Source organism: Hemicordylus capensis, chromosome 6, assembly GCF_027244095.1.
Source record: "Hemicordylus capensis ecotype Gifberg chromosome 6, rHemCap1.1.pri, whole genome shotgun sequence".
Lineage (NCBI taxonomy): Eukaryota > Metazoa > Chordata > Lepidosauria > Squamata > Cordylidae > Hemicordylus > Hemicordylus capensis.
The window spans coordinates 14,404,406-14,422,198 of NC_069662.1; the positions used below are offsets into that span (position 1 = coordinate 14,404,406).

The 17,793-nt window shown below is 43.9% G+C and overlaps 1 protein-coding gene across 1 annotated transcript; it reads left to right on the top strand.

The window, feature by feature from the left end:
* Positions 1–8,720: 8,720 nt before the first annotated feature.
* Positions 8,721–17,120, top strand: LOC128330926 (vomeronasal type-2 receptor 26-like). The gene is made up of 4 exons (XM_053264293.1): positions 8,721–8,951; positions 13,098–13,325; positions 13,501–13,522; positions 16,219–17,120. The coding sequence occupies exons 1-4, from the start codon at positions 8,721–8,723 to the stop codon at positions 17,118–17,120; spliced, it is 1,383 nt and encodes a 460-aa protein (XP_053120268.1).
* Positions 17,121–17,793: the final 673 nt, after the last annotated feature.

Genomic DNA, 17,793 nt, shown 5'->3' on the forward strand with positions numbered 1-17,793 from the left:
CATCTCTGGGTGGTTTACAACAAAAACAAGAAATTTTAAACACAACAATTTAAAAAATTTTAAACAATATTCTAAAAACAACATTAAAACAATTTAATGAAGCCAAGCAGATCACCTTCAGCATGCTGGTCTTCTGCAGTGTTTGGATGCCAGGGCTGGACTGGGGGCACTGAGAGGGCGGTGGAATGTATGTGGGGAGGGAGCCAGGATTTGAGCAGAATGGCTACTTAAGGGTGGGAGTATTCATTGCTGCCAAGTGCAGCAGGGCGCAGTCAACATGGAGACCAGGGGTCCCTCAATGGTTTTTGATGTAAGCTCAGTTAATTGTAGCTCCCGCACAGGTTGAATCAGGAAGGCCCCACTCTGAATGCACATGATGCCCACACACTGCCTTGAAACTGTCACTCAGAACAAAACTCACTCTACACTCAGATGAAAAAAAATTAGAGAGAACACTGATGGAGACCAGGCCTCCCAGAAGCGTTGTGTATCAATGGCACATATTGCAATACATGCTTGGAGTGCAGAAATGTGAAAAAAAATGCTTGAATACAGATCAGCAATCATGTTCACTGGCCACATATTTCACAAGTGTTGAGCACACATGAATGGCTGCTGTTCATTCTCAGCTCTACGACAGTAGTGGGGGAGCAAAGGGGGTTAATCTTTGCAAGGATGATAGCAGTGCCCTCCACCTTTGACCCAGCTTCTGGAGGGGAATATAGTATTTGTGCATGCATGGAGATGTACACACACACACACACACACACACACACACAATGCCTCTGCATATTCCTCCCATCATAATGATGGGCATTTTACGAGCCAATAAATCATGCAGCAAGGTGTGCACTGAAGAATGGGGTAGTTTGGCGAGGTTGAAAGTTGGGATCACTGTTGTATCAGGCAAAAAGGTGTCCCTTCCTACTTCCTAGATCTGGAAACATAAACCCACACAGACAGGTCATGCTAAAAAATCTGGTCCTGAAGTCATGACTAAGGAGGAAAAGCAAAAACCATTGATGAAAAGGCAGGCAAGTGGGGCAGGTGGACCGGGGGGAGAGGACAACCTCCATCTAAACCATCTGATTCACACAATACATGCCAGAGAGTGAACTGAATGAAATTACTATGGTCCAGGACCAGCAAACAGTACCTGCAAAACAACAAATCACAGATACAGGTCAGAGGCAATTTCCTGTGTTGTTGGAAAAATAATGCGGCCACCTTTGAGACCCAGATCCCTCTTTCCACACCCCACTAGTCATGAGAACAATCCTCAAAGGTCTCTTTCCAGGATCTGCTTACAGAACAACTGTGAGGGGGGAAATGGCCATGCTCCTTCCTTCAGAGGTCAAACAAGAGAACCAACCGGCTTCCTTAAAGATTGGTGGGTTTCACAGTAGAGGCTTCTTGGAACGTCACCTGTGGGTTCAAGCAGTGCTCTAGCTGAGTTCGTGTGAACTGGGGAGTGAAAGATCCCTTTCTCTCTTCTACATACACACACATACCCCTTGCTGAGTGTGATACTCCAGAAAGAGAAGGCGGCACCAGTAGATTACAAGCAGAAAGGCACATGGGAATGCAGGGGGGGATATGTGTCCCTAAATAGCTCCCCCTCTCACACACATGCAAAAATGTGGGGCCCGTAGCATTTGCTACTTTTGCTACTAGGTTAATCCGGCAATGGTGAGGTGGCCAAGGAACAGCCTTCCAGGGTTTTTGCGGCCCAAAGTGTTGGGAATACGGGGGGGGGGAGGCTCGACTCACCAACTCAGAGTTCCCCTCCCTCCACCCAGCTGGTTGCTGTGCCCGTTGTCATCAGTTGAGTTTTCTTTGCATTTAGACATAGTCCCATTTTTTGACTGTGCTCCTTGACTTTCATTACTAGAGCTTGCAGATCATCCGCATTCTCCGCTATCAGAATGGTGTCATCAGTATAGTATTGGTTATTGATGTTTCTTCCTCCAACTTTAAAACCACGCTCATCTTCTTCAAATCCAGCTTCTCTCAGTATATGTTAAGCATATAAATTGAATAAAAAGGGTGAAAGTATACAGCCTTGTATTACTCTGAATGTCTGGTTCACCACTATGGAGTAAATCCACCTGTCTCCGTGGAAACACAGCTGCAGCTCATTCAGACATGTCCTTGTGTGTCTATTCCAGGGGGCCAAGGAACAACCTTCCAGGTTTTTTGCGGCCCAAGGGGTTGGGAATGGTGGGGGTGGCAGGCCGGACTGCGGGCACTGAGAGGGCGGGGGAATGTTTGTGGGGAGGGCGCCGGGTTTTGAGCAGAATGGGTAATTGAGGGTGGGAATTGGGGCGCAGGGGCACCCCACAGAGTGTGGCACACCGGGAATACGCCCTGTTGCCCTGTGGGCCAGTCTGAGCCTGCGTGGCTCGACTCACCAACTCAGAGTTCCCCTCCCCACACATGTGCTTTAAAGTTTTAACGGGAAAGCCTTTTTAGGCTAGGAGATCCCCTGTATTTGTAAAGGGGAATCCCAGCTGGATTCCCAATTACAAGTATATCCCCCACCGAGCCAGCCTGCCAGCCAGTTCCATGAAATGGGGGGTGGTCCAATTCTAACTTGGACTGGCACCCCCCCCCCTTTTGAGGGCCAGTCTGGTTCATCCTCGGGCCAACCAAACAGGCCTGGCTCAGTCTGAGCTGGTTCGCACAACCCTCTTTCTCTCCCCTCTCTGTCTACACTAAGCCAGAAGCAAAGCCTCCTTGGAATCCGCCATTCCACAAATCTCATCCTTCCCTACCTTCTCTGAATATCCGGTGCACCACTATGGGATATTTTATCACACTAATTCTGCCATGTAATGTATTTGTTTCACTAATGTACTTTCATTCTCTTTTAATAAATTTGAATTTGTTCACTGAAACCTTGTTTTGTCCCTTTGTTTGGATATTAGTTCCATCTCTACCGCAGAGGGATAGACATTACAGTAGCAGCCCTAGGCCCCACATCTTGTAACCGTGGTTTGTGCCATAACACAGGTCTGGATGATCAAAGACAGCAAGGTTACTGAACATGAACAAAGGTTCTGCACTATGTCTGAATCCTGAAATTATTATTTTATTTTTACAAACTTGGGTAGATTTTTTCCTGACCATGAATCCATTTATATACCACATCTTTGCACTGGAATTTAGAAACATTTTCATTCACTGGTTTATTTTCTTTCTGGGGGATTGACATCTAATACTTGGTCATCCCTGCTTGGGCCATTTTGAGGGAAGACCTTACTGATGAATGCTAGGATACCCTATGGAAGTGGAAGAAGGGGAATGTTCTGCCTGACCTTTTAGAAGTTAAGTCACATTGGCTATGTAGGACACATTGGTGATCTGTACCCACTTGTTATAAAATCAATGAAATATACATAAATAAAATAAATAAAGCCCCTTACTGCATGGTTAGTTTTCCTCGCACTCAACGCAAGGCCCAATGACCAGCAGGCACTTGGGTCCCCAAAGTGTTAATTGAATCCTGTTATTGCCTGCTGAATAGCAAATATTGGTTAGGAGGGAATAAAAAACGTTCTCGTGGATTGTATAGGGACCAGAGGACTGTAGGGAAAGTGTCAATCCACCCTGTAATTATCAAAATCACTAGTATTGAGTTCTGCTTCTTGTGGAAGCCCCATGGCTAGCTAGAGGTCATTTAATGATAAGATAGGTTAATTATAGCTCAGTTGCTCATACCAGGCTACACTCCCTCAGTGTGTAAGGATCTAAAAGTGCCAGTGTGTGCCCTAGAACTCAGGAGACGTTAACATGAATCAAACAAGGCTCTGTCAAATGGAATTTCTGTGTTGGTAAAGTTCTTTGTGGGTTGTCTTCTCTAACTGACAAAGCAAGTGCACAGCTGGGGTGAGAGTCAAAATTTGCAGGAGCTCAGAATGGTTCGGTTACTACCATTCCTCCTATATCTGCCTGCTATTTTCAGCAGGCAGAACAGCAGGCAAAGACATCTGTGCAAAATTCAGCACAATTCCAAGACAGATTCCAGAGAAGGCATTACCATTGGGGAATTTGTATCCTTCTTACAGGGTGGTGTGCTTCTATTCAACTTTACTGTACCACCAGACATATCCACAACAGGATAGTGAGTAGTGCATCTTTTGATTTAATGGTTGTATTGGGTCTTTTAGGTAGGACTGATCTAATGTATGCCTATCTGGTTTAAATTATTCTAGTGGAGATTCATTATCAATGTCAGCTTCTGATATGCCTAACATTGAGGCTGCAGCATCTAGCCATGGTGTGTGAATGGACCTTAGCAAATCTAATAGCACAGTCTGATCTCTAATCATTTGCATTACAAATCTCCTGGGTTTGATCTCTGGCATCTCCAGGCACAACTGGGAAACTGCTCTGTCTGAAAGCAGATTCCCTGCCAGTCCCAATAAAGAATAGTGACCTAGCTAGACCAATGGCCTGATTCAATATAAGGCAACTTGATATCCTTGTATGTCCATATATCATACCAAGCACAATGATTTCCAAGGAGGTAATGTAATGTAATGTAATGTAATTTTATTTACAGTCATTGACCAAACAGAGAGTAAAAACCAGTAAACATTAAAATATGTATATACATATATACAGTTTAAGATTGGGGTGATATCCCATTATACCTTTTAAAAGCAATATAACTAAACTTAGCTACAGGAATAGAAATTAAAGCATCTTTGTCTGAAAGCCGATGTTTTACAAGGTTAGCATCGGATTGATCTGCCAGTTTACATATTAGAGGAGCAATAAGGCGTTCCCTGGGATACAAATGGAGATTACAGTGGAGAAGGATATGTGCGACAGTTTCTGTATCTCCTCATCCACAACGGCAGTGTCGTTCTTCTAAAGGCACACCTTGAAACCTCCCAGCTAGAAGTGCGGATGGAAAGGAATTAACCCTTACTCTTGTGAATATCCATCGAAACTTAGAGAAAGTAATTGTCGACAGATATTTTGCGGGGGAAAGATCCATATTAGTTCTTATAGCTCTATCAAACTCTGGAAGCGCAGCCCAGTTTTCTTGGATCTCAATATCAACAAAGCGTTGTTTCACTACTCTTTTCGCGTTCACTAGACCCAATTCCAGCAGTTGGGCTGGGTCTAAGCCTAGAGAGGTGAGCTTCGTACTTATTGTAGTACACCATAATGGCTGGGGACTAACTGAAAGAAATTCAGGAATTAAACCAACTGGTCGCAGATGTATTTTCAACCAGAAATAAATAATCAAAAGCCAGGCCCGAGATTCAATTTTTATGAAGCCAGCCTCTGTCCTTAAAGTCACATTTGCTGTACATTTTGGTGTACCAAATAAATTCCTCAAGAACCCTGATTGGGTTCTTTCCAAAGTGTCAAACCTTTAGTATGGACCTAGTTGTATGCCATACAATAATTGCGGAATGACCTTTGCAGTATAAAGCTTTAAGGCAGCTGGTATGTAGCCTGCACCCTGAGTTCTGAAAAATCTTAAGATTGCTGCTGTGCTGCGTTTTGCCGAGTCTGTGACCATACTAAGATGTGCTGATTTCCCAGCATTATGTTGAAAAATTACCCCCAGGTATTTTATTTGATTTACCTGTTCTAGTCAGTGTCCATCTAGCATCCATACAAATTTTTTAACTTTATTGGTGAAACACATGATTTTAGATTTGTCATAATTAATCTGTAGATGCTCATCTCTGCAGTAAAGTGCTATGGCATCTAACGCTCTTTTGAGCCCAACCCTGGTTTGAGACAGAATTACTGCGTCGTCAGCATACATCTGGATTGGGATTTTCTTGTTGGCTAGTTTTGGTGGGTGTGTGTCAGATGTCTGCAAACACTTTATCAAATCGTTAATGCAAAGGTTGAATAGGTAAGGGGCTAGTACACACCCTTGTCGCACCCCTTTCCTAGTGGGTACTAAGTTTGTAAGGTTACCAGCATGGTCTAAACGCACTCTTAAAAAGGAATTTTCATGCATTTTGATGAGCAAGAGTAGAAGCCTTCGGTCCATAGAAGTAGCCGCCAATTTAGACCAAAGACGGCCTCTAGAAACTGTATCAAAAGCCATCTTAAGGTCTATAAACGCGGCAAACAGGGGTCGCTTATTCCTTTTTACCTGTTTGTCCACAAGATGTTGTAATATTAGACAGTGGTCTAATCCAGATCTGTTAGCTCTAAATCCTGCCTGCTCATCCTCAATAATGCACTCCTGCTCCATCCAAGCACATAGTTTGACACAGAAGTGCTTGGCATAAAGTTTACTTATGATATTTAAAAGGCTTATTGGTCTATAATTAAAGGGATCATCCCTTCTGCCTTTCTTATGGATGGGAACCACAATCGCCGTTCCCCAATCCTGGGGGAATTGTGCTGTTTGATCAATATGTGTGAAGAGAGCAGCCAGCACAGGAGCCCACCAATCTTTGTAGAGCTTCAGAAGTTCCGGCGGGATACAATCGTTTCCAGGTGCTTTCCCGCATTTCAGTTGCATGATTAATTGCTCTATCTCTTTAGTGGAGACCAGAGACCAGTGTGGTAATGAACCTATTTGAAGGGGGCCTTGGGGAGAGATATCATTATAAAGTGCCCGAAAATGAGTTTCCCATCATTCTTGGGTTATTGAACAGGCCTGAGTGGAGTGTATCTTATTATTTGCTATTGAAATTAGTCTCCAAAAGCTCATTGAGTCGTTGTTCTTCACTGCACTTATTAAAAGTGACCACTTCTTTTGTGTATCAGCCCTTTTTTTTTTATCTAAGAAGGGCTTTATATTCCTTTTTCTTTTTCGATATTTCTATAACGAGGTCGGCAGAGGGATTAGAGCTAGCATATTTTGAAAGAGTAACAAGATGTTTTTTAGCCCTAATACACTCATAATCGAAACCATTTTTTAGGGCGGTAAGATTTTAGTTCTGATCTGGCGTGGTCCGGTTTGGTTATTAAAGCTTTAATTGAGCAAATAAGGATCTCATAGTTCTCAGTGACACAATGGTCTCTATCCTGGTCGGTTAAAACACCGAGTAGATTCCTCCTAGTCACTTTGCCAATCTCTGAGTTATATTCATGTGTGTTCAGGTGTATGTGAAGCAACACTATTCCTAGGGTTCTAGATTGCTCACCCAACCATCAAAAGTCAAAACAGTCTAAGGAAGCCAGTTCCAGTTGACAGTTGGTCAGGAGTCGTATTTTCAAATTTCTAGTTTTAAATAGTTTTTCTCTCTTTTGGTTAGAAGTAGGACAATCATTCTTTAGCAAAAGGACATTTAGCAGCACAGTATAGCTCAACGTTGCCTGGAAAAAGAAACTGGCAGGAATACAGAACAAGGATGCAGAGGTGAAGGGAGAGAGCAGCTAAATAGACCTGGTGCAGTAGGGAAGCAGCAATTTATTAGACCCTTCCCCTCCCCAGGAAGCCCTCTGGGCCACCTGAAAATCTGCACAGCACTCAGGGACATATTTTCAGGTGGAACACCTGAAGAGAGGGCTTTTGGGGGGAGGGGAATGCGCAGAAAATTGCTACTTCCCTGCTGAGCATGTGCAGTTAGTTAGGCAGTTCTGTTAGATGGCTTTCTTGCTGCACTGCCACAAGAAACATTCCCCGGTGTTTGGGCAAAACCCTTGTGGTTGTCCGTGCTCTGGAGATAGCGCTTCTGCTAATGTCATAGGTGTTCAGCTGTGTATGCAGGGAACAGGGGATAGAGAGGACCTCATTCAGGTCTGTCATAATACTCCCTGCTGGTGTATGGTGGAGGGGTGGGGGTTTGCATCCGGACAGACAGTGGATAATACTCTTTTTATTCCTCCCCAATTGTTCTTTCCAGTGCATGACTCTACTCCTGCCTCCCCTGAGTGGAGGCTGTCTTTGAAGCTCTATTAGAGTCAAAACCTCTGAAAAGAAAATCAGACACACCAATACAAATATTCTCAGCAGGAATATTGATCGATATTGCTACATCTTTCACATTAACCTATGATCTTAGGAACTCACCCTCATATTGTCGAAATGGAGAGGATGCCACCTTTTCTTTATGGAGGGCAGCAGCATCTCTAAGACCTCCTTTGTCATACAGCTGTATGACAAATGGCAATAGTAAAGTATAGATCAGTGGTAGAGCATCTTTTTTTCATGCAGTGGGTCCAAGGTTCAATCCATGACACCTCCAGGTCGGGCTGGGAAAGACTCCAGCCTGGAACTTTGGATAGCCATCACCAGTCAATGTAGACACCACTGAGCAATAGTCTGACTCGGATTAGAGCAGTTTCCTATGTCCCTAGGAATTCATGAAGGGGAGCTTTCTCCCAATGGCTGCATATCAACAATGGGGAAAGATGTACTGGCTGCATATCTGTATGTCAGAAAAAATATACAGTTGGGCTTAAAGTCATTCAACTATGTTTGTTTGTTTAACACATTTGTATTCTGCCCAAAATGCAAGTCTCTGGGCGGTTTACAACAAAACAATAAAAACAACCAATAAAAAGATTAAAACATTTCAACCATTAAAATTTAAAATGTTAAAACTATTAAAAACACAATCAAACTATTATATGTTGTCTTCCATACTTGCAAGCAGAATATATATAAATGCAATAAACTTGTTTTGCTGATCTATGCATGTAAAACTACATTAAAATCTCATTGCAGTTTAATGCCTAAAAATTACCAGCATGTTCTTGCCTTCATCTTTGCAATTCAAGAGATCAACATGAATGACCATCTCTTACCCAATATCACACTGGGATTGGAAATCTATGACAATGTTTTCAATCCGCTGAGAGCCGTTGGGAACACTCTGCAGTTCCTCTTCACAGGGCAGGGGAATCCCTTCAATTACAACTGTGACGGGAAGCAGCAGCTAGTCCTTGCCATTGGTGGGCTCACCTCCCCAAATTCCATGCAGATGGCCAGTGTCTTCAATACCTACAAGATCCCACAGGTATGTCTGTTCCTACAGAGGAGTAGCTGTAGTCATTCAGAAATGGCTACGTTCCTGAGGTAGCTCAGTTTGGAAGCAGCTTTTGAGAAGAAAGGGCTTCCTTGTCTGGAGGAGGAAAACGTCTGTTTTCTTTCCTAAAGAAGAAACCAAGAGGGCAAGCAAACCAACCAACAAGGGGGAAAGGAGAAGGTAAGTTTCTTAGGGTTAGTCTTTTATAGGGTTTAATTTCTGGCTGTACCCCTACTAATTGTGCAAAGAGGCACCTTTTTGATGTGGTGATTAACTTTATTTAGCAGGGGGAGAGTCACTGGCCTGATCCAACCACAGCACAGTATCTTCAATGACTGTTGCTGATGTCTATATTTCTTTTTAGATTGTGAGCCCTTCAGGGACAGGGATTCATCTTATTTATTTATTATTTCTCTAAGTAAACCACTCTGGATACTTTTGCTGAGAAGTGGTATAGAAATATTTGTTGTTGTTGGCTGGCTAGGGGTTCATTTTTGACAGGGCAGTTTCAATTTCAGTTTCAGTTGTGCCTAGAGAGAAAATGGGTGGGGATTAGCTACCGCTATGCTCTGAATGTGGCTCTTTTTGGAAGCCACCCTTGAGAAGACAATGCTGAGACAAGGGCAGTTTTTCTTTTTGGAGATCTGTGAGCAGGAGTTTGGTAACAGACATCAAATGAGTTTTGTGAGGGGTTTAGTAGGGAAGTTGCATGTGGGCCCAGAAGTGGTCTCCCTTTATCAGAAACAAGACACCAAGCATGAAAAAGTGAGTACTGCCCCACTTTTGTAACTTTCCTAGAGGAAGAGCTTGATACCTTTAATTAGATGATGATTGCAGCTTAGACCAATCTGTGAAGGAAACAATCTCTATGTCTGCATTCACACAGAACATGAAACCGGAGGTGAAGTGACCTCCAGTTTCAAAAACTGTATGTCTGTTTGTGGACAACCACAATTTCAACAGAAAATGAAGTTGAGGTTTTCCTCCTCTGAGAGTGATTTGCAGTTTTGGTTTGTAATGAGGACCACCACCTGGACAGTTCCACCTGAGGACTTGGAACCAGAGTTCCAAACCACAGTTTGTTCTATGCAAATTCAGCCACTATATTCTAAATTCTAAATAACCAATAAAACCAGTTATGAAGCAAGAATGCCCGCTGAAGAGGGGGTGCCTCCCAGAGTGTGACTATCTGCCTGAGGTACAGAAGTTGTGGGTGTGCGTTCGGTGCAAAGAGCTCCTGGCTCTCAGGTAACAAGTGCATTCTCTTGAAGCCAAGATGGCGGACCTGGAGAAGCTCAGGGAAGCAGAGAGGTTTGTGAATGAGGCCCTCAGGAATGTGATAGCGGCATCCTATTCCCATGCTCACAGATCCTCTACTCTCATAGATGATGATGATGATGATGATGATGATGATGATGATGATGATGAAGATGATTAATTCAATTTCTATACCGCCCTTCCAAAAATGGTTCAGGGCAGTTTACACAGAGAAATAATAAATAAATAAATAAGATGGCTCCCTGTCCCCAAAGGGCTCACATTCTAAAAAAAAAAGTGAGATAGAAACCAGCAACAGTCACTGGACGTACTGTGCTGGGGGCGGATAGGGCCAGTTACTCTCCCCCTGCTAAATAAAGAGAATCACCACAGTGAAAGGTGCCTCTTTGCCCAATTAGCAGGGTTGAAGATCTTAGGGATGTAGGGCATCAGTCTGAAGAAGTGAGGACTACTCTCTTAGAAGGGACACCTTCCTTGGGTAGTGCTCCCAAATCCTCTCACACATAGGATACTCCTCCGGGGATTGGGGGCCTCCTAGTAGTGGGCAATTTGATAATTAGGAACTGGGGAAGAAGAGTGAAACAAAGATGATCAGGGGCATGGTGCACCTTTCTTATAAGGTAAGTCTACAATGTCTGGGGCTTTTTAGTTTGGAAAAGGGGTGGCTATGGGGAGACATGATGGACGTTTATAAAATTATGAATGGAAAAGAGAGAGTTGACAGAGAGAAATCTTTCTCCCTCTCTAACAAATCTCATGGGTCTGAAGGCCAGGTAAAATAGGACCAACTAAAGGAAGTCATTTTTCACAGAGCAGAAAATTAATCTATGGAATTCTCTGCTATGGGATGTGGCAAATATACAGTAGAACCAAAAAAAAAAAGGCATGCCCTTACCTCTTGCCAGTTGGCTTCTCAGAGGCATCTGGTAGGCCACTGTGTGAAACAGCAAGGCTGTTCTTATGTTCTTGAATGGAAAGGTTTTCATCCCCTTCCAAGTCCTTAGAGTGTTTTCTCAAAAAATTAAGGAATAATTACTCAGTCCACTGTGCAATGTCTTGTTTTCAATACATTATTATTGTCATTTTCTTTCAATATTAGGGCCACAACTCCCCTGAGCACATTTTCTTTCAATCTGTGTTTCAACCTTGCCCCAGCTTTCACTTTCACGTAGGAATAGTCTTTAATTTTTCTTCATCCTGTTTAGAATCCTATCCCAGTATAAGACTCAATGGTACCAGTCGTTCCTACTCAAAATAGAAGTATTGTCTTATCTGATATATTTGATGGAAGCTGAAATTTAATGAATTGAAGAAGTAATACCTTAATCAAGAACAAAGGGATGTCCTTGTAATACTGTTTTTAAAAAACAAAAAAAATCCCCCCCCCCTTTAGCTGAGTTATGGATCTTTTGACCCTGTGCTAAGCGATCAAACCCGGTTCCCTTTTTTCTTCCGGATGGTTCCAAGTGAAGACCTTCAATATATCGGGATTATTTTGCTGCTGAAGCATTTCAAGTGGAATTGGATCGGTCTGCTCACATCAGATGATGACAGTGGAGAAACATTTCTTCAAAATATGAGACCAAGACTTCTCCAGAGCAATATTTGTATTGCTTTGGCACAATCCATTCCAAAAGTAACGAGTCTCACATTAAATACACACACTAAAAAAATGCTGGTGGAAATAGCTAATGCTGTCTGGAAGGAAGCAAAGATGAATGTGGTTCTTGTCTATGGGGATATTCATTCTGTGGAGGGTTTACGAATGATCTTAGAATACTGCGAATTTCATCTTAAGCTTCCATTGGAGAGAGTGTGGCTCATAACAGCTCAGTGGGATTGCACAACTCTTTCTTCATGGAATAAATTCACAGGGAAATCCTTCAATGGTTCTATGTCATTCACACTTCACACAAAAGTGGTTCCAGGATTTCAGGAGTTCCTGGAGAGCATAAATCCATACCACTCTATGATATTTTTCATCCATCAGTTCTGGTCGTATGCTTTTCTCTGTTCACTCCAAAAGCATGGCTTATATGTTCCAAATCAAGACAACTGCACTGGGGAGGAGAAACTGGGGAGCCTCCCTGAATCTGTGCTTGAAATGGGCATGTCTGGGCAGAGCTATAACATCTACAATGCTGTTTATGCTGTAGCACATGCTCTCCATACTATGTATTCTTCGAAAACTAAACAGAAGGAAATGGAGAAACTCGGGGGAAAGAGTCTTCTGTTACGGCCTGTATGTGTTTCCTCCTCCTTGTTTGCATTTCACTTCTCATTGCATTAGTTCATAACTCATAATAGCAGTTCTGTGATATAATGTCTGATTGTGGCATGCAGTTCCTGACATCCTGACTAACAAAGCACTGGTGAAGCAGTGTGAGGTAGCTTTGGCTGAGAGAGAAGAAACACCCAGAATCACCCATGAACTTCATGGCTAAATGGGGATTTGAATCTGAATTTGGGAAATTCAATTGGAAATCAAAGCAAATTGCCCTTTTATGGGGTGACACAATTATTATGCTTTTCAACAAAAATAAATTTCAGGAAGCAAACCTTATATCAAACATCTTGTAAATGTTTATTCAATATTCAGTATTGTTTGATGTTTTAATTAATAAGTGAATATTCACTGCTGTAAGATCCTGTACTACTCATCAACAGGAATTGCTGTTGCTTCCCGTGGCTTGCTACCAATATAAACATGCTTAAAGGTATATTCCTGATAGGTATATAGTATATCTTCTCAGCGACATCTTCCAGTTGGTGATCAAGGGATTTGTGGTTAAAGTGATAATGTTAATGCAATTTTCCACAATTTGACCCAGGGTGTGAACTTTTTCTCCTCCCAATTAGCTTCATGCTTTTCTGAGCAATATCCATTTCAACAATAGTGCTGGGGAAGAAATCTTTTTTGATGAGGAAGGGAGCCTGCCATCAGGATACGATATCATCAACTTGGTCACATTCCCCAATGACACCTTCCAGAAAGTCCAAACTGGAAGGATGGATCCCCTGGCTCGTGAAGGAAAAAGGTTCACCATGAATGGAAGTGCTACGGTATGGAACCACAAGTTTAAAGAGGTATGGAGACCTGTCCCGCCTCACCTTGCTAGTTTCCCTGACTTTAAGGGGTTTTCTCACAACCCAGCTCCAATATCAGGAGTCAAGAGGGTTGGGAGGGAGAAATGGGCTGAAAGGAATGGAGTGCCATGATGGGGGATGCTCTGCTTCTCTCCTCTGGGCAATGCTCCGGCAGTCTCAGATTGAGGACTCCAGCAGTAGGGTCCAGGTGACCTCCCCCCACCCCCAACAGAGGAAATTATCAGCCTGACCCCAGACTTGCCTTGACCATGTTTGATGCCTCTGACCTCTTTTTGTCTGCCTGCAGTCAGACCCAACTTGGCTTTTGCCTGGTTCAGGGAATAGAGCCTGAATATGTGGATATTTGGTTTTGAGAATAATAGAAGTGGGGGAAATCAGAACATACTTCCTTGTTGTTCCTGTTAGATGCAACCCCGTTCCCGGTGTGTCGAGAGCTGCCATCTTGGATCCAGCATGATTGCCCAGCAGGGAAGACAAGTTTGTTGCTATGATTGTGCTCAGTGTCCTGCGGGAAGGATTTCAATACAGATTGGTAAAAATATATATATTGGGAAACCAAATCCAAATGTTTAAAATTCTCTATCTTATTTTCTACATCAAATAGATGACTGAATTTCTCAACATACTTCTGTTGAACTCAAGTACCCTCTGTGCACTACACCTCCACTCACCCTGGGCCACCCCAGCACCCCCCAAGTGCAGTTATGGGGCTGCTGAAACCTCCATTATTGCCTATTGAGAAAAACTAGGGGTGAGTCCGAACCGGTCCGGCGGCCATTCTAAGGAATGGCCGAACTGCCGGACCGGTTCGGCCCTTGCTGGTTCGGGTCCGGGTGGGGGGGTATAACTTTAAGGGCGGGAGGGCTTTCTTACCCCTCCCGCCTCTTTGCCCCCTCCAGCGCCCGTATTTAACTGAATAACGGGGCGCTGGAAACCAGCCGCCCCCGCCCCCCGCCCCCCCCGAGCAGATTTACATGCAAAGGTACCCATACCCCTGCCGCCGCCGCCGTCGCCCGCCCGCCAGCCAGCCAGCCCTCCCTCCCTCCCTCCCAGCTGCCCGCCCGCCCACCCGAGTCCTTACCCAATGCTTTAGGAGAAAACGAGAGGAGATACCGAACAGAGCTCCTCTCATTAGGAAGGCCTCCAGCAGATGGATGGCGCTTTGCGCGTGCTCGCATGCGCGCGCCGCAAAGGACACCAATCGCCGGAGGCCCGGTCTACCCGCCTGGAAAAGACATACGAGCGCGCTCAGACATACGAGCGCGCGCAAAGTGCCTTCAGTCTGCTGGAGGCCTTCCTAACGAGAGGAGCTCTGTTCGGTAGCTCCTTTCGTTTTCTCCTAAAGCATTGGGTAAGGACTCGGGCGGGCGGGCAGTTGGGAGGGAGGCAGGGAGGGCTGGCTGGCTGGCTGGCGGGCGGGCGGCGGCGGCAGGGGTATGGGTACCTTTGCATGTAAATCTGTTCGGGGGGGAGCGGCAGCGGGGGCGGCTGGTTTCCAGCGCCCCGTTATTCAGTTAAATACGGGCGCTGGAGGGGGTGAAGAGGCGGGAGGGGTAAGAAAGCCTCCCGCCCTAAAAGAAAGGGCCCCCCTTCGGTGCCGGTCCGGACTGGTCCGGACCGTGCACATCTCTAAGAAAAACCTTAAAGACGCGTAAACTTCAAAAATCACTTTAAAATGATCCCTTTGCCCAATTCCTTTGAAATAATTCTGGTAGCTTACTTGCCCCCTTTGGACACTACCACCCACCACACTCCACCCTGGGCCACCCGTTTCCCCCCAATGCGAAGAGATGCATTTGCTGAAACCTCCATCATTCCCTATTGAGAAAAACCTTAAAGACACTTAAATTTTAAAAATCACTTTAAAAAAAAATCAGCCCCTTTCCCAATTCCTTGGAAATAATTCTGGTAGCTTCCTTGCCACCACTAGGCACTAACACCAACTATACTCCAACCTGGGCCATCCCTTTCCCCCTGACATGAAGGAGAAAATCTTAAAGATGTGTGAACTTCAAAAAAAATCACCAAAAATCAGCCATTTGCTCAATTCCTCTGAAATTTGAGTGGTAGCCTCCACCCATTAGGCACTTCCATCCCATACCACTCTTTTGGATCCAGGACGAGTTTCTTTGGATGATAATCAGTTCATATTCAGATTTGGATTAATTCGGAACCGAATCGAATCTAGGGTGATTTGGATGGGTCTGATTTGGACCCAAAATGAAACAGAGATGTTTTGATTTGGGTCCAAAATCAAACATCAAATATCCGTAATGCACACCCCTAGTGTAGATCACAGATAAAATGAAATAAATCATTAAATTAAAAACTATAAGAACAGCAAAAATAAGAGTAGCTTAAAATCTATCAACGTCACATGAGAGGGAGCAAACGTTAACAACCTGGTCTGTAGTAAAACAAGCCAGTCAGCAGATTCCAATTAAAGTTGAACAATGTTTGTTTATCTTGACAAAACAAAGACTTTGTTGATGTATTTCAGATGCAGACCAGTGTGAGATGTGCCCAGAAGATCAATGTCCAAATGAGAAACAGGATCAATGCATCCCCAAAATAATAACTTATTTATCCTATGGAGAACCATTGGGAGTTTTGATTTGGGTCCAAATTGGAACAGAGAAAATCCGAAATGCACACCCCTAGTGTAGAACACAGATAAAATGAAATAAATCATTAAATTAAAAACTATAAGGACAGCAAAAGTAAGAGCAGCTTAAAATCTATCAACATCACGTGAGAGGGAGGAAACGTTAACAACCCGCTTTGTAGTAAAACAAACCAGTCAACAGATTCGTTAAAGTTGAAAAATGTTTGTGTATCTTGACAAAACAAAGACTTTGTTGATGTATTTCAGATGCAGACCAGTGTGAGATGTGCCCAGAAGATCAATGTCCAAATGAGAAACAGGATCAATGCATCGCCAAAACGATGACCTATTTATCCTATGGAGAACCGTTGGGAGCAGTTTTGATTTCTTTTGCTCTTTTGTTTTCCCTGATCACCTTTGCTGTGATTGGGATCTTTGTTCTGCTCTCCAAAACTCCCATTGTGAAAGCCAATAACTGGAGCATTACTTGTACCCTTCTCTCCTCTCTGCTGCTTTGCTTTCTCTGCTCCTTCCTATTCATTGGTCAGCCTAGGAAGGTGACCTGTCTCCTCAGACAAACCGTGTTTGGCATCACCTTTACTGTCGCAATTTCCTCTGTGTTGGCCAAAACCATCACTGTTGTTCTGGCCTTCCTGGCCACCAAGCCAGGAAACAGGATGAGGAGATGGATAGGGAAGAGGCTGGCAGTATCGGTCATCATTCTCTGTTCACTTATTCAAATTGGCATCTGTGCTGTGTGGCTGGCAAACACTCCCCCTTTCCCAGAGTTTGACATGCACTCTCAGATCAGTGAGATCATTGTGCAATGCAATGAAGGCTCAAACACCATGTTCTACATCGTCCTGGGCTACATGGGTTTTCTGGCCATCATCAGCTTCACTGTGGCCTTCCTTGCGAGAAAGTTACCAGATAGCTTTAATGAAGCCAAGCTGATCACCTTCAGCATGCTGGTCTTCTGCACTGTTTGGATTACTTTTGTCCCAAGCTACTTGAGCACCAAGGGGAAATACATGGTGGCTGTGGAAGTCTTCTCCATCATGGCCTCTAGTGGTGGACTGTTGAGTTGTATCTTCCTCCCCAAATGCTACATTATTATTCTTAGACCTGATCTGAACACCAGAGAGCAACTAGTAAGGAAACAATATTGAGGCACTGGACTCTTTCAGCCTTTTCTTGTTCTTCGGCACCATGTCTCTCATCATTATATTCCGATATTAGTAGTGAAGGAAGGCGTAGATTAGAGAATACAGTCAACATGGGTGGTATCGGTGACTAAGCGTAGGTGATATTGATGGCGTGGGTGATATTGAAACTACTAGAGGGAATACACAGTAGTAAGCATCCTTCTAGCAGAGCAGATCCTTCAGTTTAGTTAAACATACTGGCGTAGCTTATGTCAAGCTGTGAACTTCTATATCTAATTTATCATACATCAATATCGGGACAATGGGGGGAACTGTGGAAGAGCTGCTTCAACAATCATCCATATTGCACAGCTCTGGCACTGCTTTGAAGGACACAGCAGCCCTGCAGCACCATGTGTCCAGAATGCAGCACTGGATGTCAGCCAGCCTACAATGTGGGCCACAGACTAACAGTTATCTCAAAGAAGGGAGATAACTATAGACAGGCTTATACTTAAGGTTAGGTGAAAAAAGAATGGCTGACAACCAGACTAACGCAGTGTGTGGCCATCAAATGAAGCACGTGTGTTTGACATGCATTCCACATTCATCCAGATCATGGTGCAGTGCAATGAAGGGTCTGTTACATGGGTTTTCTGGCCATCATCAGCTTCACTGTGGCCTTCCTTGCTAGAAT